This window comes from Protopterus annectens, chromosome 13.part0, assembly GCF_019279795.1.
Source record: "Protopterus annectens isolate FY-2018-M chromosome 13.part0, PAN1.0, whole genome shotgun sequence".
In the NCBI taxonomy this organism is placed as follows: Eukaryota; Metazoa; Chordata; order Ceratodontiformes; family Protopteridae; genus Protopterus; species Protopterus annectens.
The window spans coordinates 1,226,666,689-1,226,688,007 of record NC_056747.1 but is presented as its reverse complement, the minus strand read 5'-3'; the positions used below and the strand labels follow the sequence as shown (position 1 = coordinate 1,226,688,007).

At 39.0% G+C, this 21,319-nt stretch overlaps 1 protein-coding gene across 1 annotated transcript in view; it reads left to right on the top strand.

Moving 5' to 3' along the window:
• The window catches only part of NSF (N-ethylmaleimide sensitive factor, vesicle fusing ATPase), a 1,516,106-nt gene that overhangs the window by 760,168 nt on the left and 734,619 nt on the right, over window positions 1-21,319 (top strand). The window contains exon 6 of the mRNA XM_044055231.1: window positions 14,041-14,148. Within this exon, the coding sequence (XP_043911166.1) occupies window positions 14,041-14,148 (108 nt within the window). The remainder of the gene's footprint in view (window positions 1-14,040; window positions 14,149-21,319) is intronic.

Here is a 21,319-nt window from a genome sequence, read left to right as displayed (position 1 = left end):
CTGCTTCTGGTGTCCATTGTAACAAATCCTGTGCTGCCATAGGCTTCTTATATAGAAGGTCAGTTAGCGGTGCAGATTCCAAAGCATAGTTTGGAATCCAGCTCCGGCAGAAATTAGTTGTACCCAGGAAGGACATCATTTCCTTCTTGGTAGTGGGTTTTGGTGCTTGCAAAATTGCTACTTTTCTGTCCTCATCTAATGCTCTACCTTCCTTGGATATTACATATCCCAGGTATTTGACTTGTTTTTTCCAAAGCTGCAGTTTATTTTTATTTGCCTTATGTCCTTCAGCGGCTAAGAATTGTAATAGCGCTATGGTATCTTCTCTACAATCTTGCTGGGTGGGGGCCGCCAGCAAGATGTCATCAACATAAAGTAAAATCTGACTGCCTCTTGGTGGGGTGAATCCCGCCAAGTTGCTTGCCATTTCTTGTGAGAATATTGTTGGGCTTTCACAATACCCCTGTGGTAGTCGCGTATATGTATACCTTTTCCCCTGAAATGTGAATGCAAACCAATTCCTGCTGTCAGGGTGTATCGGTATCGAAAAGAACGCATTGCTGATGTCTGCCACAGAAAAATACTTCTGTTGAGGTTTTAAATCATTCAACAGGGTGTGTGGGTCTGGCACCGTAGGTGCCCTTGGTATTACTGCATCATTTACAGCTTGTAAATCTTGGACCATACGCCATTCTCCATTTGCTTTTTAAACTGGAAATAAGGGTGTATTACATGGTGAATCGGGAGATTCTACCAGTATTCCCCCTTTAAGTAAGGCTGCTATAATAAGCTTTATTCCTGCCTCTGCATCTTTTCTTAAGGGATACTGTTTTTTCTGTGGTCTAAATGCTGACTTTGGCGTGATAGTTACGGTCCCACTGTATGAATAAGTCCTACATCTGATTTTCCTGCTGACCAGAGAGTCTCTGGTATATTTTGTAAGGCATTCTCTTCCTCCTTTAATAGGAGTGCTAATCGGCTGTCCTTGCTAGACTGCAAATGCTTGGCTAGGTGGGTCTGAGTTATCCAATTCAACTTCTGTATTTGTATTCCCTGTTCTGACAGGTCTAATTCTGTCTGTTTCTCCCATCTCATGACTTTTTCTCCTAGGTCTGCCCATTCTATATTTTTGTTCTTGGTTAAGCTAACGTGGTAATCAATTAGATTTATAAAGTGTAAAGAACTCCTGGCAATGAACAGCTGGCTACACCGTTCCCTTCTGTGTCCCAGTACAGGTTATGTAATATCAATCTGTTTGCATGATTTTTAAACCATTCTTGCTCATATTCCTTGTCAGGTCCTGGTGTGTTACAATAATACAGGGTCCTGGTGTGTTACAATAATACAGGATACAGTGCAACAGGTGTTGCTTATCAATGTCAAGGGAGGGGACATTGCTGATGGCTACATTCATAATTCTTCGGTCACAGTCCTGGCTGTACCAATAAAACATTTCACCCTCCGATTGCACTGCAAAGGTATCAGTTTGTCACTGTGCTTCCATACCCTGCATGGTTGGGACTACTGCTATACCGAATAGTTGCATGAGGTCTCCGCCCAAGAGGTTTACTGGGCATTTTGCAGAAACAACAATTTTGCTTTTCTGAGTCAATCCTGAAACTGGATCAGTTATTGCAATATTACGGGAGAGGGGCTCCCGATACAGCTGTCCATTAGCTGCTTTTACCAGTATGTAATCAGGTGACTCCATGTTTTCTGGTAGTTTGGAGGGATGTATCAGGGTCCGTGATGCCCATGAGTCGCACAAGAATTTGACTTCCCTCCCTTCTACCAAGAGTGTAACTTCTGGTTTCGTGTCTGCTAAATAGAGCTCCAAGCTCAATAAAGCTAGGTCTAATATTTCATTTTCTTCATTGTCACTAACTTCTTGCACTTCCTCTATCTCTTCTGTCACATCCTCTACTCCCTCTATCGCATTCTTATTTGTCCTTTCTTCGCTATCCCCTTCTAGTGATTCCTGACTACCTTATAGTCAGTCCTCACCCTCCTTGTCTTCCGTGATTGCCTTCTTGTTTTTCCTGCAATCCTTTGCCAAGTGTCCCTTTTTACCGCATTTAAAACATTCACCCCTTTTCTTTCACCCTTCAAAGTCCTCTGATCGTTGATCAGATTGTTTGTTTCCCTGTGCATTTTTCTTGCCCTTTTTCCCGGATTGTACTACATAGACTTCTGCTCCATCTTCTACAGAAAATACTTGAGCTTTCTTTTTCTTTTTGCTATTAAAATGCCTTTTGGCATGCCTAGCATATTCAAGTAATGACTGTAACCTGCTTGTACGATGGTCTACCATGTGTTTTGTAATAAAACTGCCTATAGGTGCAATACTCCCCTTTAAAAATGCATTCTTTAACTGCTGTTCATATGGGGAATCTTGTGTTTGATCTTCAGGAACCTGCATTCCACAGTGGTTGTTAAAACATTCTAATACTCTGGCATAATACCAGTCAATAGTTTCACCTTCTTGTTGGATGCATTGATTAATGCAAGTCCAGTCTGCCCTAGGCTTCCATTTTTCAGAGATGCGGTCTGTAAGACCTTTTACTCTGTTGTCTAATTCTGCGCTATGTGGGAGGGGTCTTTGTGCAGCGTCACGGGGATCACGGGGATTCCAGTTGCCACTAATCATGTGCCAATCTGGACCCACAATTTGTCTAACTACTTTTTCTACCTCTTCTTCATTTAAGTTATAACTCAGCCTCATTCCTTGCAAATCTTCTGAGAATTTTCTAAAATTAACTTTCGGATGGGGAATTCCCTCAGTGGCTTTCCGGATATCTTCTGGAGTCCAAGGTCTATACACTAAAATAGTTGGGTCTTGATTGTCCTGACCTGCCTGAGGGTTGGGTACTTCTATAAGTGGGCATATTTCTTCTTCACTCATAGATCGTGAATTCTTAACCATTTGACATAACTCAATGCCTTCATTTGCGTTACCTGCCCTTGTTCGAGACCTGGTCCCGATGGGATCTTTAATATACGGTTTTATTTTCATAATGCCTCTTTCTTCAGTGACCACAGGATATCATGGGGGTGGACTAACCTGTTCACTTGCTTCATATTCTGGTAAGGGAGGTGGAGGTGCTGATGCTATTACTAAGTTATTGTCCTCCTTGTGTAAAAACATTGTTTTTGAATTTTTGTTCTTTTGTTCCCTACGGTTTACTTCCTCAATCCACCTGTGTGCCTGAGGAATTCCTAATTTGCGTTGCTTTTTTACCCGACCTTTGGAATCGGTTTTGAGCTGTTTGACAAGTTTGATAACGAGGATTTTTCTAATTTTCCGTCGAATTCATATTTATTAACCCATTTTGAATAATATTTAATATTGTCGGCGCGCTGCGACTGCATGTATTTTGCGTCTTCTGTTAACGGTGGATTTTGGGGTCTTTTTGTGCAATTATTACCCATTTTGTTCTACCCTTTTGATCATTACGTAACTTCTCTTATTTTTAACGTGGTACCATGGATTTTGTTATAATTTCTTCAGAATGACTACCTACTTATTCTGTTTTTTCTGATCTATGACAAGACAGTAATCTTTTCTGTCCCTGACTTGTAAGCAAAAATACAGTCTTGACAAAAACAATACAAATCTAGTCCCTGATCTAAAACAGAAAACAGGAAAAGTAGATTCACCTTACCTAAGCCTACGTGATTGATCACCTGATAAGCAGAGACCCGTCCTTCAGTCGCAGATCAGAAAGTGGCTGGCCTCTTTTGAACAACAATTCAGTCGGAGGGCTTTTCAAATAAGAACCGATTTGGTTTCTTCCCCGTACGGTTTCAACCACCTGGCCCGTCTGATCCGAGGTGAAGAGAGGGTTATGGTCCGAAGGACCAATCTGTCAAAGGAAAAAACTTCAAAGACCATTTCACGTAAGGTTCAAGTATGGCACCCTTTATTAACTTGCAGCAAGGAGACAAAGCATGCAGGCAGAATGATTTGTCTGAACATTAATAATTAGTATGGCATTTTTATACAGTTCTTTCCATGTTACACAGAAATGTTACTTCTATTGCTGACGTAGTTAGACACAGCTTTCTGTATTGTTCTACAAAAAATGTTACTAGACTAATTGCTGACTAGTTGAGAATAACTGCTGATTTACAAAACATTTGAGGAAAAACAAACTTTCAATTCTTCAATTGTGCAGTTCTAATATATGTGTTACATTTTGCCTAGATTCAAGGTACATTTCTAGCTTAGGTACAAGTAATGTTGACTACGGTTTATATTTTCAAGCATCCATTGTGCTCCTTATCAAAGCTTCTAACAGCTGTGTACTTTCTCATGGCATAAGCAGAAAATCAATAACTCTTTGTTAAGTCTCATGACACTAGTAGAAATGAAACACTTTTTGTTATTTGCTGACATTAGCAGAAATCAAATGCTTCTTGTTAAGTTTCTAATAGCTGTGCAGATTCATGCAGTGTGAACAAAATAAATGTATTAACCCTTTTAAACCTCGAATGCTTAATGCATATTACTAATACATATTTTTCTAACAGGGATCATGGAAATAATTAAAAAACATTGGAACATCTTGATGGTAGATACTAAGGTAAAAGATATTGTGGGAGAGACACCGTATTTTTGATTAAAAAAACAAGCAGTCTTTAAAGATGATGTGTTATCCAAGAGAGAATATTAGTTATTATTTTGAACATCCAACAGGGTGCAAGTTCATATTTAAGATTAATGCTGATTGTTGTACACCACACATAGTATATTTAGCCCATTGTCTATTGTGCAGGACATTCTATATCGGGGAAAACTGACAGAATGCTGAAAGACAGAATAAGGGAACATCTATATAACATTAGGACATGTTCCATGCATAATGCTTTATCTAAACATGTTGTTAATACTAGTGCACTACATAATTTAAATTTTTTAGTCTTAGATATTTTAAAACCTAGTCCACGTGGTGGTGATATTAAGACAGTGAATGAAACCAGGGAATTAAAATGGATTATTAGGCTAAAAGCTGAGGGCGGCTGTGGTGGTGCAGCGGTTAGCATTGTCGCCTCACAGCAAGAGGTTCTCCGGTTCAATCCTCAGCTGGGGTGCCTTCTGTGCAGAGTCTGCATATCCTCCCTGTGGTCGCGTAGGTTTCCTCTGGGTGCTTCGGTTTCCTCCCACATCCCAAAGACATGATCTAGGTGGATTGGACACTCTAAATTGGCCCTAGGTGTGAGTGCGTGCGTGCATGTGTGTACTTTCTGTGGAAGGTTGGGCACCAGTCTAACAACTCGAAACTGTAAAAACTCAACTGCCAATCATGAGCGGACAGGTGATCCACTGTGGCGACCCCTAACCGGGAAAAAGCCGAAAGAAGAAGAAGAATTAGGCTAAAAGCTGAGCAAGTGAAGTACTTGAATGAAAAGGCATCCCTGAAACCTGTGTTAAAAGGAAGCAGTTTGAGGTCTTGATCTTGTACTATTACCATATATTTTATTGAGAGTTCACATCTTTGTATTTCTTATTTTTATGTCATTTTAATTGTTTTTCATTTGCATTAATTAGCAAGTTTAAATTAGATTTTTTCCTAAAATGGTGACATTTGACTCTTTTATATTGTCTGATGAGCTGACATGAAAGCGCTTACCATATGTGATTTGTGCACCTTTGCTAATAAGTTAGTAGTGTTTTTATTTTCTTTTGTGGTGCCTTTTAGTCTGCATTATTCCATTGTGATTTTCTTGTTGATCTAGTTTACCTTCGTTTTGCACAATGCGATATTTGTCTCCTTAAGCATATTTGTACTGGTATATTTTGTTAAATTTATTCCACTATTCAGGGAATGTCGAGACACAGATATGAGACTCAAATTGCTGTACTCAGCTGTCTTCAAAGTATTCTTCCCTGGAGGGACAAAATCATTTTTTGATGAAGTACATATTAAGGAGGAAATACAAAAGTTTGTTCAAGAAGAAGTGACCTATGAAACAGAAAGAGATTCTGCTTCTTGTTCTTCTGGTAATAAAAGTCTCAGAGTGAACCATACCTGTGAAACTTTTTCCAGTGGAGGAAGGGAGCATGAGAGTTGACTAAGAGTATGTTGGAAATGAAGCAGAGACTGGATTTGGAAGATGGAGATGAACAGCAATAAAACCAGTAACTTAATGTGGGAGTACAATGCAATAATTATATGTGTGAAATATGACAGAACAAGAAAATATGGAAATATTGGACTTTTTCAGAATTTGTTGGACTTGTGGGGGACTCTAAAGCATATGCCCTACTTCATGTCATTTATGTTCAGAAATGCTTTGGGGAAGGGAAGAGGAGAGAGAAAGTTAACTAAGTAAAGACTGTTTTTCGTACTAGTACTTTTTATGGTGTATGGTTTTCTTTGCTTGCTATAAAGCAAAGTTTTCTCAGTTATTTTTAAGTGTTAATGGGGATTGTAAACAGGTGCTGCTGTTTATTTTCCTTTCTCCCTTCTTTCTTGTTCATTTTTAAGAAATGTAAGCAGTGCAATAAAAAAGCTGGTTAAAAGAGCATGACAAAAGAAAAATTAATGTGTTTTTCTCATTGTTATGTGGAGAATTGACTGGATTAAGGACCTTGGACTGATTTGGTAACAAATTGTAAGAGTGAGCAAGTAAATGAAAAAGAATATTGAATATTATGAGGCTTTTTTCTAGCAAATAAATGTATGCTAAGTAGCAATTCTGCAGCTGGTTATCATGTTTCCATGGAAACAGTCTGATAAAGGGAAACTGGCTGCTTGGTTCTTGTGTCTCCATGGAGACAATCTGATAAAGAGAAACCAGCTACATGCTGGTGAAGAGTGATTGGTTAAAAGAAAAGAAAACTGAAGAGAAATTGGCTAGGATATAATGTTCTTTGAAAGCATTCAAGGGTTTTCCCAGCTGGGAGCGCTATAAAGAAAAGACAAAACCAATTAACACTTAGTAGAACCACAGGCTGCACCATGCATTTTAGCATGTTTAACCTTCCTTTTAGGTGAACTAAAGTGTGTGAGTGTGGCTGTCAGTTTGATGCTTTTGCTCCTATTAGGCAGCTAAAATGTCACTGTTTGAAGATGTACATAGTTTTGTGTGTTTAAGTTAATAGGTTTTATGGGGGGTATTGGGGATGTGTTTTTTTTTTGAGGACTTTCAATAAAACAAAAAGTTTTGTAAGATGTGACTCAAATGGGTATGACAAGAAACAACTGTGTAAAAGTTCAACGTGTCAAACAGCGTGTGCATGTAACACAAAAGCTGGAACTAGACATTATCCAAAAAGGTGTTATACATAAAAGGTGGGAATAAAAATGTTTTAATGCAGTGATCCTTTCTATAATGTCTTTAAATGTCAACGATCTCATGGATAAATACAAAAAAGAAAGAGTAGTGAATTGCATTTTAAAATGTAGAGTGCAAATAGCTATGTTACAGGAGACACACTTGGAAAGAACTGAACATATGAATTTGATAAAGAAAGATTTTCAGGATGATTATTCATCAGAATACCTGGGACAAAGGAAAAGAGGAATACGTATGTTTATTGCAAGAGGAGCTGCAATACTGATAGAGGATAAAATATAATGGCAGATTTGTAGTGCAAAGGGGCTACTGGCAAGGGAGGAGAATTACACTGGCATGTATTTATATTCTACCTAAAACTGCTATAATGGAGCTTAAGAATATTCTGGGAGAAATAATCAGTTTTCAGCAAGGAATATTACTTATAGGTGGAGACTTGAATGTGATTTGCAACAGTGAAGATGTATCTGGGAGGCCTAGAAGGGAAAGTATAACAAAGGAGGGTAGATTTTTGAAGACATTTATGAAAGTATTTGGCATGGAAGATGTGAATTCAGTAACAGGAGCTTGGAGTGAATATACGTATTATTCCCCAAGATATAAAAAACTGGGCTAGGCTAGACAGAATTTACATTTCACAGGAACATGCGCATTTAATTGAAGGTCTTGATATGCACACAATGACTATTTCAGATCATGCACCAATAATAACTAAAATAAAAACACAGGGTCATGAAATAAAAATGAGACACTGGTACTTTCCCACCTGTCTGTTGAAAAGAGAGGAATTTAAGGAATTAGCAGTGGAGATTATTAAGGGGCTGTTAGAGAGGACAGAAATTTCTTCTGAAAATATAGCTAGTGAGTAGGATACAATTAAGGTGGGTTTTAAAAATAGGATGGAAATAAAAGAAAGGGATCTATGGTTAAGAAGTAACAAGAATTATTTAGAGGGACTGACAAATGTTAAAGTATTGCAGAAGAGGGGGAATCTCATAGAACAAGAAGATGATCAAATGCAGAATGCTAAGCAGAACATAAGAGATTACCTCAGTAATATGCACAAGTTTAGAAAGTTTGCTGTTAAGCAACTGTTTTTTGATAACAGCAGAGCACAAAAATTTTTAGCACAACGAAAGAAAGTAGAAAGGGCTGTTGCTAAGCTTAGGGAGCCTATAACAAGGAAGGTAACAACAGATCCTGTAGCGGTATTAGAAATATTTTGTTAATTCTGTGAAAGCCTGTATAAAGCAGAGAAATATGGAAATCAAGAAAAGATACAAATGTAAATTTTTATGGAGCAATTAAATATGCGAAGGTTACAGGTAGATGAGGCCCAATTGCTAACGGTTAGGATAGGAGAAAACGAGATAATTGTGATATGTATGTATATATATATATATATATATATATATATATATATATATATATATATATATATATAAAACCATTTTACAGGAAATTTCCCAGGAATGGATGGCATTCCTGTGGAAATCTGGAAGCTAGGAGGGAAAAACTGATAAAGATCTGGAAGGTAATAGAATGGGAAGAGGCCAATAATTTATTTAGTCTGCAGGTTAGAGTTTGCCTTCCATATAAAGGATTGATATCAGAGTATAGGCAAAGAGAAAGAAGTAGGGGGGGTCCTAAATGAAACACCAACACTGATAGAGTTTTTACTTGAATGTAGAACAGAAGCTGCCATTAAAAAAGGAATAATTAGTAGAGCATATAAAATATTGCATGATAACTATACGAATCAATCAGAGCAGGTTGGAAAGGATTGGGAAGAGAGTTTGGATAAACAATTTCCTAAGAAACAATTTGAGGATATATGCAAGTCTCCCAAAAATGCAAAAAATCTAGAAGATTTAGGATTTTTGCTTAGAAATGTTTACCTAGATATTTCATACTCCAAGTAGACTCCAAAGAATTTTTCCTCAGGTGGACAGCAAATGCTGGCAGTGTGACAGGGAGGAAAGAGGTACTTGGGAACATATTTTCTAGGAATGCGACGAGTTGGCGGACTTTAAGGATTCCCTGTAGGATGCACTGTCAGAGCTGCTGGGTGGGTGGATTGGTGTAACGAGGGAGATGATTTTTCTGAATTATGATAGAGAATAGGAATTGCTTAAACTTGGTAAGCCCTTGCTGTGTATAATTATGGTGGGTGACAAAAAAGCAATTACTAGATAATGGAAATCAAAATCTACACCAACTTTATTCGAAGTAGTGAATATAGTGACAGAGATGAAACAACTGGAACTGAGATCTTTAGAAAAGGGTAGGAGTAAACTACATAGGAAAAAATAGGAATTATGGGAACAATACATATAGGGGAGTAATGAGGTTTAACAGAAGGCAGGACTTGAATGAGCTATGTAATGTTTGACTGAAAATGATTGGGTAGATTATAAGTGATGTATAATATCTGCACCTGGGAGTGTGTCAGTATGGTTTCTGATGTAAAATGCTTGCAACTAGGATTGTGCCAGTGTGGTTTGTTTATATATATATATATGGTTTTACCTCACATAAACGAAACACCAAAACACCGAAAACGCAATCACCAAAACCACATAACCGACAGTACAAAAACACGAAATTCCACATGCCCGACAACGAAATAACCGACGGTACACAAACACGAAACCTCATACACTTCACACACCACAATCAACAAACAAAACACATTCCCCGTCCAAAAACCACATACACAACACAGGCACACCAAAATCCCTACAAACCCACACTAAACCTCACATACACAACTACCTACAACCCTAACCCAAACCCTAACCCTAAGGTCCGTCACTGCACACTTACCTGACCTGCTCCCTAACCTAACTCACTTATCCGCCTAACCCAAACACAATCACTACCGCACACTTACCTGACCCGCTCCTAACCCTAACTCACTTATCCGCCCCTAACCCAAACACAATCACTACCGCACACTTACCTGACCGCTCCTAACCCTAACTCACTTAACCCACCCCTATCCACACTTACCTTACTCGCACCCTAACGTCCGTCACTACCGCATACTTACACAGCCTTTTCCCATTTCGGCATCCTCGGCGTCGGTGCTTTCATCCGTTGGGTCGGTCTTCTGCTTGTCGATCTTCTAGGTCCCGTCGCGTCGGTCTTCTGCGCTGTCGATCTTCTGGGGCTCGCGATTTCCCTGTCGATGTTCCGGCGTGTCGTTGAAGTGAGGTAGAACCATATATATATATATATATATATATATATATATATATATATATATATAGATTGCTTATGTGGTAAGTGATGGCTTAATAAAGATGTTTCTTGTTAAGCAAATTAAATTGTAATGTTGCTTAGATTATATGATGTATAGCAATATATGTGAAGTATAATGTTTGTTATTCAATTCCTGCCCTTTTTTTTTTACACCAGAAACATCACTTACGACATACATATGCTCACGCATTCAAGTGATATGTAACCTTTATTTATGTGACCTAACAATTTACCTTGATAGCCGTGTGCCCTTTAATGTTTAATATTAGGGTTAATTGTTTTGGCTTGTTGTGTTCCCATTCTGCTTTTCATGTGTTTAACATTTGAAAATATTATTTATTTATTTACATTTGTTGACCGGGAGTGTCCGACTGGATGTAGGTCCATTTTCAGCGGAGGCCCGGGGAGAAAAGCTCCACAGTTAAAATATACAAACAGTAGTTACATTGGATTTACATAGCGATTAACAATTTGATTAACACAGCAATTAATTACAAACATAGTTACAGATGAAGAACATAGTACATCAGTAGACAACTAGAATCTTTATCTGTGAAGTACATAACAGACATTAACAATTGTTACAATAAGAAGTTCCTGCTGTTTAATAAGTAGTAGGCTTATGAGCATCCGAGCTTGCTATAATCAAGGTAGTTAGTGGGGTGGAAAGAAAGGTAGTGGTTGGATGGGGTGGGTGATAATAGAATGGGAGTTGCAAGGGCATAGCTAGCATGTTTTTAGGTGCACTTTTAGTAAAGTTTTGAAGTGGGTGCATGATGGTACAGAGGTAATTGTGGGTGGGAGGGAGTTCCATAATTTGGCTATGGCGCAAGAGAATAGTGCTTCACCAGCAGAGTTATTGGCTTTAGTGATCTGCAAGGGATTTTTGTTGCTGGATCTTAGTGGTCTGGTGGTGCGATAGGGTTGGAGTAGTTTCTGGAGGGATGGGGCATTTAGTGGATGGTTGACTAGTTGGTGGGCGAGTGAGAGTTGATACCATTGAAGGAGGTGAGGGAGTTCAAGCCAGCCCAGTTCAGCAAGTGAGAGACAGCGGTGACTACGGTTGGATGCCCCTGTGGCGAATTTGGCAATTTTGTTGTAGCAGGTCTCTAGCTTGTTTAGATCACATTACCTTAGGTTGGTATATATTGGAGAGGCATAAAGTAGGGTGGAGATAAGGTGGGAATTTGCTGCAGAAATCTTTGCAGCTTTGGTGAGTAGTTGCTTATTTCTGTATAACGCTCCTAGTTTTTTGTGGACTTTTTTTATGGTCATGGATATGTGAATGTCAAATTTTAATTTGTCTATTTCCACTACTAGCAATTTGGTGTGTTCTGTTGGGTGTATAGTGGTGATGTCTTTTGCTGTGATGTTAAAGTGAGAGTTGTTTTGAGTATCTTTGGTGGGTTTGAAGAGGAATAGTATAGTTTTGTTTGGGTTGAGTATTAATTGGGCATTGGATAACCAAGTTTCAACAGAGGAAAAGGCTTCCTGTGTGACGTTTTGCAGTTTGGGTAGGGACTGGGCTGAGCAGATGATGGTTGAGTCATCTGCGTATTGTATGAGTGTGCCATGTTTGGTGGCAGAGGCTAGATTATTGGTGAAAATAGAGAAGAGTAGGGGTCCAAGGATGGATCCTTGGGGAACCCCTATAGAGGCAGGTAGTTGGGGAGATAAGTCATTCTGCCAGACAACGGATTGTTGGCGGTCAGACAGGTAACTCTGAAACCAGTTGGTGACTGATTGAGAGAAGGATAGGTTATTGAGGTCAGAGATGAGTTGTTTGTGTGGGACAATGTCATATGCTTTAGATGGGTCTAGTAAAGTAGCAGAGGAGTCATTGTTTTTATGCTGAAGGATAGTGTTAGTAAAGGAGAGTAAGGCAGTGGTAGTGCTATGGTTTGGTCGGAAACCATGCTGAGTATTGGAAAGGAGGTTGTTAGTAAGGAGGTAGTCTGAGACCTGAGAGTGAATGCATCTCTAGTATTTTGGAGAGTGGAGAGAGAATAGCTATGTGGTGGTAATTGGTTAGTTCTGTGGAGGGGAATTATATGTGATACTTTCCATAGTGTGGGAACATAACTTTCTGACAGAGATCGGTTAATCAAGATGGATACTGGGTAGGCTAGAGCATCAGCTGCAGTTTGTAGGTATTCACTTGGGAGGTTGTCTGCTGCTAATTTGGTGGGCTTAAGTTTAGTTAAGAGTTTTTTTATGTTGGAGGTAAGTACAGGAAAAAAGAGAAGGCAGTGGGGAGATTACTAGTTGAAGGTGTGGGTTGGAGGGGAGGGGGGTTGTGTTGTTTAGCTAGTGATAGTATGGTTTGTGTGAAGTGTGTTGAATGAGGTAGCAGTATTTTCGGAGGAGTGAGGGATGTTAGGAGGAGGGGTACTGACTTTACCTGGGTGGAGGATGGAGTTTATGGAGGGCCAGAATTGTTTGGGGCTGTGTTGGGAGGAGTCTAGGGCAGACTGGTTGTATTGGAATTTGTCCTGTTTTATTAGCTTTTTGACTGCATTGCGTAGTTCTAGGAATTTCTGTCTAGTTGAGGGGGTTTTGGTTTTGCGCCAGTGCTCCCAGGCTTTATCCCTGTTTTTCATTTCTGACTTAGTGGTTTTCTGTAGCCATGGGGAGGGTTGTCCTTTGGTTCTGGAAAGTCTTATGGGGGCATGGTAATTAAGGATGCTCAGGAAGGTAGTATTAAAAAATTCAACTCCGTCATCAAGACTGAGGTACTTTAGAGGATGCCAGTTACATTCTTTGAGCGATGAGATGAATGTGAGTGGGTTAAAGTTTAGTTTTTTATGTATTTGACGGTAGATGACAGGTTTAGCTTTGTGTAGGTATTTTTTGAGTAGGAATGTTGGGGAGTGATCACTGAGGCTTGATAAGCAGCCTGTTATATATGACTGGGGGCTCTTACTGACTAGTATCCAATCTTGGGTAGTGTGCGTTCTGGAGTTTTTATTTATCCTGGTTGGCGACTGGACTAGTTGGGTGAAACCATGAAGGTTTACATGATGGGTTGGATGGTTGCCAGAACAGGATTGCCAGTCAATATTGAAATCACCTAAAATTATAGTTTCTTGGGGGAGATGGTGGGTAGACCAGCTGAGGAGGTTTTCTAGTGGAGGGGTGTTTTGGCCAGGTGGGAAGTAGCATCCAATTATGTTGATGGTTTTTGAAAATATCTAATTTTAAACATGATAACATATCCCTTCCCTACTTTATGAATGTAATAGGCGTTGCCTTCAGTAATTGTTTTGTATCTCTGTTTACATTATAAGATTTTTATGTACCCGTGTGGATTTTTAGCATTATAAAGAAATATATTTGCTGCACTGTAAACAAACATTCATATTGCTAGCTTGCTTGTCTGTGTTGGCCGTTGCTTGTTATAACTGTACAATGATTGCACTAAGAATACATTTTTAGGTCTTTACTAATGGTTTGTTACTTTCTGTGTCTCATTCACAGCTGGTATTCTCCTTCAATGATAAGCTGTTTGGACTGATTGTAAAGGATATAGAAGCCATGGACCCCAGCATCCTGAAAGGCGAGCCTGCCACTGGCAAACGACAGAAGGCAAGCTATCTTTTCTTTATTGCTGTACATTTATTGTGACATTTAGGTCCTTTTGTTTTAGTAGTGTCATCACTAAAGTACTCATGTTGAACTTGGGATTGTGAAAAGTGTGCAGCTATGTAAACAGGAGGGTTGGCAAAAATAGATGGTGACTGGCCATTCAGCTATGAGGTGGCTATGGACTGACCATCCAGCTGTAGCTTTCTTTTTCCTAGGAGGATTGGAGAGGGATCTCTGCTGCATTAGAATCCTTGAACAGAGGCCAGAGTTCACAGGAAGTGGCTGCTGAGTAGTGATGAGTAGACTGTTTTATGTTTTGCTGTTCTTGGTGTTAGCAATATGGCACAATCTGATGGCCATTGCAATGTGTCCTGCTCCCCCGCCCCTCTATCTGAAGAAAATTAGATCACTGTGTGTACTTTGAATCTCTTTCACATCCATGGTGTTCCTAATATGTGAATGGTGACTGCAGCATACAGGTGAAAGTTGGGACCATGGGTAGGGCATGTGATATTGAAAGGCTTGCCATTCATTGTTGGTGGGGGAGGGTCTTGGATTTTGGTGAGGGAGTGTTATATTAGTAATCATGTTTTATTTTCCAGGGACATAGTGTGAGTTGGATGCCATCTGCTAAGTGTTTTCCACACCCCTAATCTCCTTGCCCCTTTACAGTTCTGTACTGGACTGTAGGTAGATAATGCATTCGTGTTTCCATGTTCATGCCCATGCAGCCTACGTATATGCTTTGATGTCCTGGTATCCTGTTCAACTGGCCTCTGTTAGGATGCATTTAGTATAGGAGCCCCTTTGCACCCCTCAAATGGGCGAATTGGCATCAACTACTTAAACGTATCAACCGTGATCACTAGTACCATACCAGGGCTCCATCCATTTGTAATATGGAACCTGCTTAGTTATATTTTTTACTTACAAAACCAAGGCTTATTCTGTATTCAGCTCAATGTTTTCATTTTTTGCTGCAGTTACAGCACAATCAGAAAAGTTCTTGTTTAACCTCACAGGATGCCACACATGGGGAAATGAGTGATCTGTTGTGCAGGACAGCTAAACCCACAACATTTGACCCACTGAGTACAAAGATTTTATGCAAATATTGTGTTAATGGCATTCCGCTACATAATCACAAAGTCAGACACTCTTGTGCAGTTAGCACCACATCCCCTTACATTTTTTTTCTAACATCTTGCACAAATCGGATCTTTATAGTATTCATTTACATTTCTTTTCAAATTATATACTGTTTTACTTCACTGACTACTCACTTTTAACTCCGTCGGTGTACACACCACCTCAGGTCTCTCTGAAAAGAGGCCATTGTCCTAGTTGGACTAACCTGTTCAACAAAGTGTAAATAAGTAAGTAAAACTTTTTGAATTACTGTGTGTTCTTTGTCTCCAAGTGTTTTTTCAGTTACCAGATATTCTGGTGGGATGCTGAGTGCTCTTCATAATAGCCACACCTCATGGCTCATACTAGTGCCAGTACAAATCATGTGCTATAATACTGATCTTAAGTTTTGGAATGGATTTTACAAGTAAAGGTAATGTGTTATTATTTCTAGCACTACCTGCTTTAGAAAAGTTCTGTATAACAACTGATAATCTGCAGATTTCCTCAGCAACATTTTCCTTCTGTATAACTGAGTATTTAAATGCATACAGGCTGTTTCCTAAGTTAAGTAAAAAAATCCTCTAACTGAAAAGCATCAGTAGAAGCTTACATCAAATTGTCATGGACCTACCCTAACTTAGACCTGGCTTTTTATTGTATTCAGTTATTGTACCCAGAATACATGCTGCTTTCTGTTTAAATACTCTGCAAATTGGTTTGTTTAGTTGTTTTATTCTTGGTTAACTAGCATAAGTTTTCTTTGTATATTATGGCTGCTAGGTGAACCAATTGCTTATATTTTTCTTTTTTAACATATTGAAAAATCGAATAAAATTAAATTTCACAAAAAAACAAAAACAACAAAAAAGTGGCTTAAAAGTGGTTTCAACAGTTCACTGCTGCCATCACATGGCAGTAATAGTGTGTCCGCACTTTGTGCCCTAAATTAGCCAACATCCAGCATTGCTTATAAAGCTTGAGTTTAATCAACCAAGATATTCAGTTATTTATAGTATGTACAACAGTTTTTTCTTCTGTAGAACACTTCCTTGAGGAAATTATCTTGATATCATTAAGGAGATAAATGATAAACCAAGTAACTTCTTTCTAGATGATTTCAGTTACCCAAGCATTGGTTGGCACATTCATACCACTACAAATGGATACGCTAGGTGTTTCCTAGACTTTAATACTAGTATGCTAGTGCAAGTTGTAAAGTTGTTCAGCTGTTTAGAAAAGTCAGTATCTGACTGCCCTAAATATAATAGTAAACTGAAGAATAAACTACTTTGGTGGAACTTCTATATTAATAAACTGTATAGTAATGGAATAAAGTGAAGTATTTTAAGAAGTACCCATCATCTTATCTTTGGACCATGCTGAAACATGCCATCAAGAAACTTAAGAGCAGTGTTAGAAACTATAAAGCAGAATATGAATGCTATAGATATCAAAGAAAACAGTACATCTTCCTTTAGTTATAACTGGAAATTAAGGAATTGTGTCCAAAAATGCACTGGTAATATCACATATTCCGATCCCAAAGTTATAGTCAAAATATTAGCAGACAAATGTAGTGTTAAATATACCTCACCATATTGTTATCCACACTATTCCTGCAAATTTAGTTTCCATGGAATCACTTTGGAACAAACTTTAGAATCTTAGTCAAAGGCTGAAAACAATACTTCCATGGGAACAGACATCATACTGTGCTGTATTCTCCTCAGTGATAAGTACAAACTGCCAGATCCTGTACTTAAACTGTTCACCCTCAGCCTTTCCACAGGGTTTCTGCCTGATATGGAGAGGCCAGCTACTGTGACTCCAGTACACAGGTATCCCCATTACAAATCCAGGTAATTAATGTCACCAGTCTTATATGCAGAGCCATGGAATATATTGCAGTAGAACTCCTAGAACTCATTCTGCAGGCATAGACAGCATAACTGATCTAGACACCACTTGGTTTAGTTTTTTTGAAGTTCTGTCTCAGGAACATAATAAGCTTATTTGAAAAGTTTATGGGGGTTATGGGCAGTGGTCACTCTGGGCACTGTACTTATCCCGGACAAGGCTTTTGACACTATTCCCCATGCTGGTATTAATGGAAAATCATACAAATTTAATGTAAACTTATGTTTTGTCTGCTACATTGCAGATTGACTGCCCAACAGATCCTAATATTATGAAAGTTGCTAGTAACATCTCTAAACATACAGTTGAAACTATTGGGATACCACAGGGCTTGGTACTGGACCTCCTTCTGGTTTGGCATTTATTTTGCAGCTATCCCAACCCATATCCCAGAAGTGTGGTTCACTAGATTTGTTGAAGACTGCAAGTTTGACACTGTTATCTGCTCATCTACTGATAAACAATTCCTGTAAGGATTGATATATGCACATACCTGGTGTATCGAAAACAATTGTGTTTGGCAAAAAAACTGCTGCCAGCTCATGTCATAAATGACACTGCTCTTCAGACAGATATGGTCATAAGAGCCCAGAGTACATTCGTAATGAATCTCTCTCTCTCTCTCTCTCTCTCTCTCTCATTCGACCTTCACATTTCCACCATAGTCAGGAAATTCTTCTGTCTGGCCAAATTAATTTCCAAGGGAATATTTTTAAGATATGAAGAACTCATCCTACCACTGTACTTTTCCCTTGTCAAGACCCATCATCAAATAAAGTGCTCCCTTTGGTATGTATAAATCCATGCATATCACTCTGCTAGAAAGGCCCCAAAGATTTCTAACAAAGAAAACTAAAAGCCTTAAATCGTTCAACCGTCATGGTAGATTAGTATGATTGTACTTGTACTCAGTAGCCTATCAGCTGCTACACAATGACTTGTGTCAGTCTTTTTAAACTGTGAAAGACCTTATAGGACCTCACATTTCTTTGCAAAATTAGTGTCACTCCAAGCACTCGCACTAGGGATCTAAATCTACACCAGCAGATAAATGAAATGTATTGGAGGGATAGGTTTCCAACTAAATGTTTTCCGAGCCTGTGGTATAGGTTACCACTAGAGGTAGAAGAAAGTACAAATTTACACCGTCCCTGCTTAGATTGGGAGATGAGCACTATTAAGTGCTTGAAAATGGAGGCAAGAACATTTGAGTGAGTCTTCTTAAAGGTGTATATGGCAAAGGATCGTATGGTCCCTGTGATCAATTGCCTGGCATTGCTGTTGTGTTCCTATATGTGTATAAAATGTGTAACTGTGTGTGTGTGTATATTGGTCTGTCTATATGAAGAGTTTAGTTAGTCTTTGAGTAGCTTTTCAGGTGTCAGGTAGACCTCCCCAATTTTGAAGTCCTCAACACCCCCCAAAAATCCTCTGTATGAATTGAAAAAAAAAATAATAATAATAATTTTCTTCGTGTCATAAATGTTGCTCCTCTTCGTACAAATATGGTCATAAGCATTTGCAGTGACTCTCTCTCTTATTTGATCTTCATGTTTGCACCATTGTTAAGAAATTCTTTTGTCTGGCCAAGTTAATTTCCAAGGGAACAAACACAACAGTTAACACAACACCCCAACCCCATGTAGAAAATGGGAAAAAGAGGGTTGATGATGAATTTCTTTGAACTGTAGCAAATGGCTTCCTACAGATAGAATAGTTAGAAAAGTTCGGCTGTGACCACAATTATAGTATCGGCATTTGCTGATTGCACCTCCCTAACACTTTGCACTTAGGGCAGCTGACCCCTTCAGCCCCCACCCCCATCTACACTTCTAGGTTAAAACCTTGTGGGTTATTATTAGTATTATTATTTTGTTAACAGTCATTTTAAAAGATCTGCTTAAAGGAGGAGATTAAAGTTGTATTACTCCAAGTGAACTTTCCCCTGTGGTCATCATAGTGCTTGTCCTTATGTAATTAAGGAAGTAAATTTTATAAATGGACAGTGATTTAACACCACGGAATATTCCAACTGTAGTAGTGAAGAAATGGTATTCATTCTGAGGTCCTGCGGCTTAAAGTCAAAGGCTGTTTTAAAGCAGGCAACAGGAGCACATCAGAAACATACATAATCTTAATAAGGAGATTCCATTTGTTGGACATTTTCATCAGGTTCAGAAGGCACACATTAGGGATTTAAAGATGACTATTTTGCATCAGATTAAACTTTATGAAATAAGTGGAGGTACAAAACATCTCTTGATTGAAAATCAAACCCAATTTATTCTGAAATATAGAACTGTGTGCAGCTTTATGGACTCATCTGAGAGTGAAACTGGAGTGCTCTTATGACTTTATTCTTCTGGTATTTTATTGGCTGTTCACTACTTATTTGTTTTGCTACCTTATTGGCTGTTGATTAATTAATGTTTTTTTTCTGAAATCCCCGGAAGACTGAATTGCTAGGATTGTTTAGTTTATTTTTAGAGTTTTGAATTTTAGTTCTGCAGTCATTTTATTATAAGAGATTATTATTACAGCTGGTAAGATCCCTCTCGTCTGTTGTGTGCTGCCTAGAGATCTAATGTTCTCCAGGATGTAGTCACATACAGCCATTATAGATTAGGGCAGGAAATGTTGCATGGTACTTACCAAAGGCTGTATAAAAATAATATATTACCTTAATATGCACAGTCTTAAAATGTTTCTGTTACATCTTATTTCTATTAAGTACCTGAAAGGAAACCAGATTTCAAATGATTAGAGTACACTGCTTCATCAAAAGAGGTGTATATGAGAACTGTTAGACTGTGGTGGTGGTGCTACGGTAGTGTTGTCGCCTCACAGTTAGACGTTGCACGTTCGATTCTCAGGTAGAGCGTCTTCTGTGTGTCGACATGCGTGAATGGGCATTCCTTCGTTGAAGGTTGTGCGTTAGGCCGGCAAGCCAGCACGTAAAAATCTACTGCCAATCATTAGCGGACCTGAGTTCCACTGTAGCGACCCCTAACCGGGAAAAGCCGAAAGACTGTTAGACGGTGGAAAGTTCAGATGAAGTACAGGGTAAAACTTTTTTTCTTGGAATTTTCCTCATTGTTATAATTTCCACCAGCTGTGAAAACTTGTTTGTGGTTCCTACATCCATTGCTTTAGAGTTACTTCTAACTCCTGTAATCTTTCCATGAGCAGGCAGGGAATGGAAGTAGATACCTAAGCTTTCTTTAGTGCCCCCCCCCACACACACACACACACACACATACACACACTTGCACAGTAACTCAGATGTTTTAGAGTTGCCAGTCTACCTAGTACACATCTTTTGGATGTGAATGGAAATCAAGGTACCTGGAGAAAAACAGTATGAATGTAGGAAAGATGTGCAAACTCTACATAGAAAGCACCTTAGCAAAGAATCAAACCAGAGAATCTCTTGCTGTCAAGTGACCGTGCTTTTCACTATTTAATTAAGGAGACTTTTGAGGTCTCATTACTCCATGATCTTTATGCCATTATACCAATCACAGTGCTTATTAGTCTCTTTGGACATGTCTGCTTACTGTGTAGCATCTTAGCCTGCACACTCTTTCTTCTTCTGCTGGCTGACGACAACTGTCTTGGTATGTTTCCAGCAGGCAGGGAGGCTGAAGTGGAGTTATATGCTGTGTTTCCTACTTAAATGCTATTGAGTGGAAAGCACGTGATGAAGTCAGCAGTCCTGCAGTTATTGGGTGTCATTGCTAATGCCTTATTTTGCCTAGAGCCTTGCTTCACTTGTTTGTGGTCTCTAGTATGAAGTGAATGTGTTACGAGTCACCCCCCCCCCCCCCCGGCCCAGAAATGGTAAACTTATTCCTGGCTACTTGAATCCCCTCCCCGAACTGATCCTCAGACACCCAGTTCACTAGCCTAAACCTAGTCTGTTGGTTGCACAGATGAATATGGACCAATCATAGATAGGAGGACATTTAGAAAAGATGTATGACAGTATTAGTGTTCTTTTGGAGATGTTCCTTTGTTGGTGAAAAGTTTTTTTTTTTTTTGGGGGGGGGGGTTATCTGGAGAAAAAGAAATGATTACTGTGTTTGTGAGCATACCCTTTAATCCAGATGCAGTGGATGCTAGC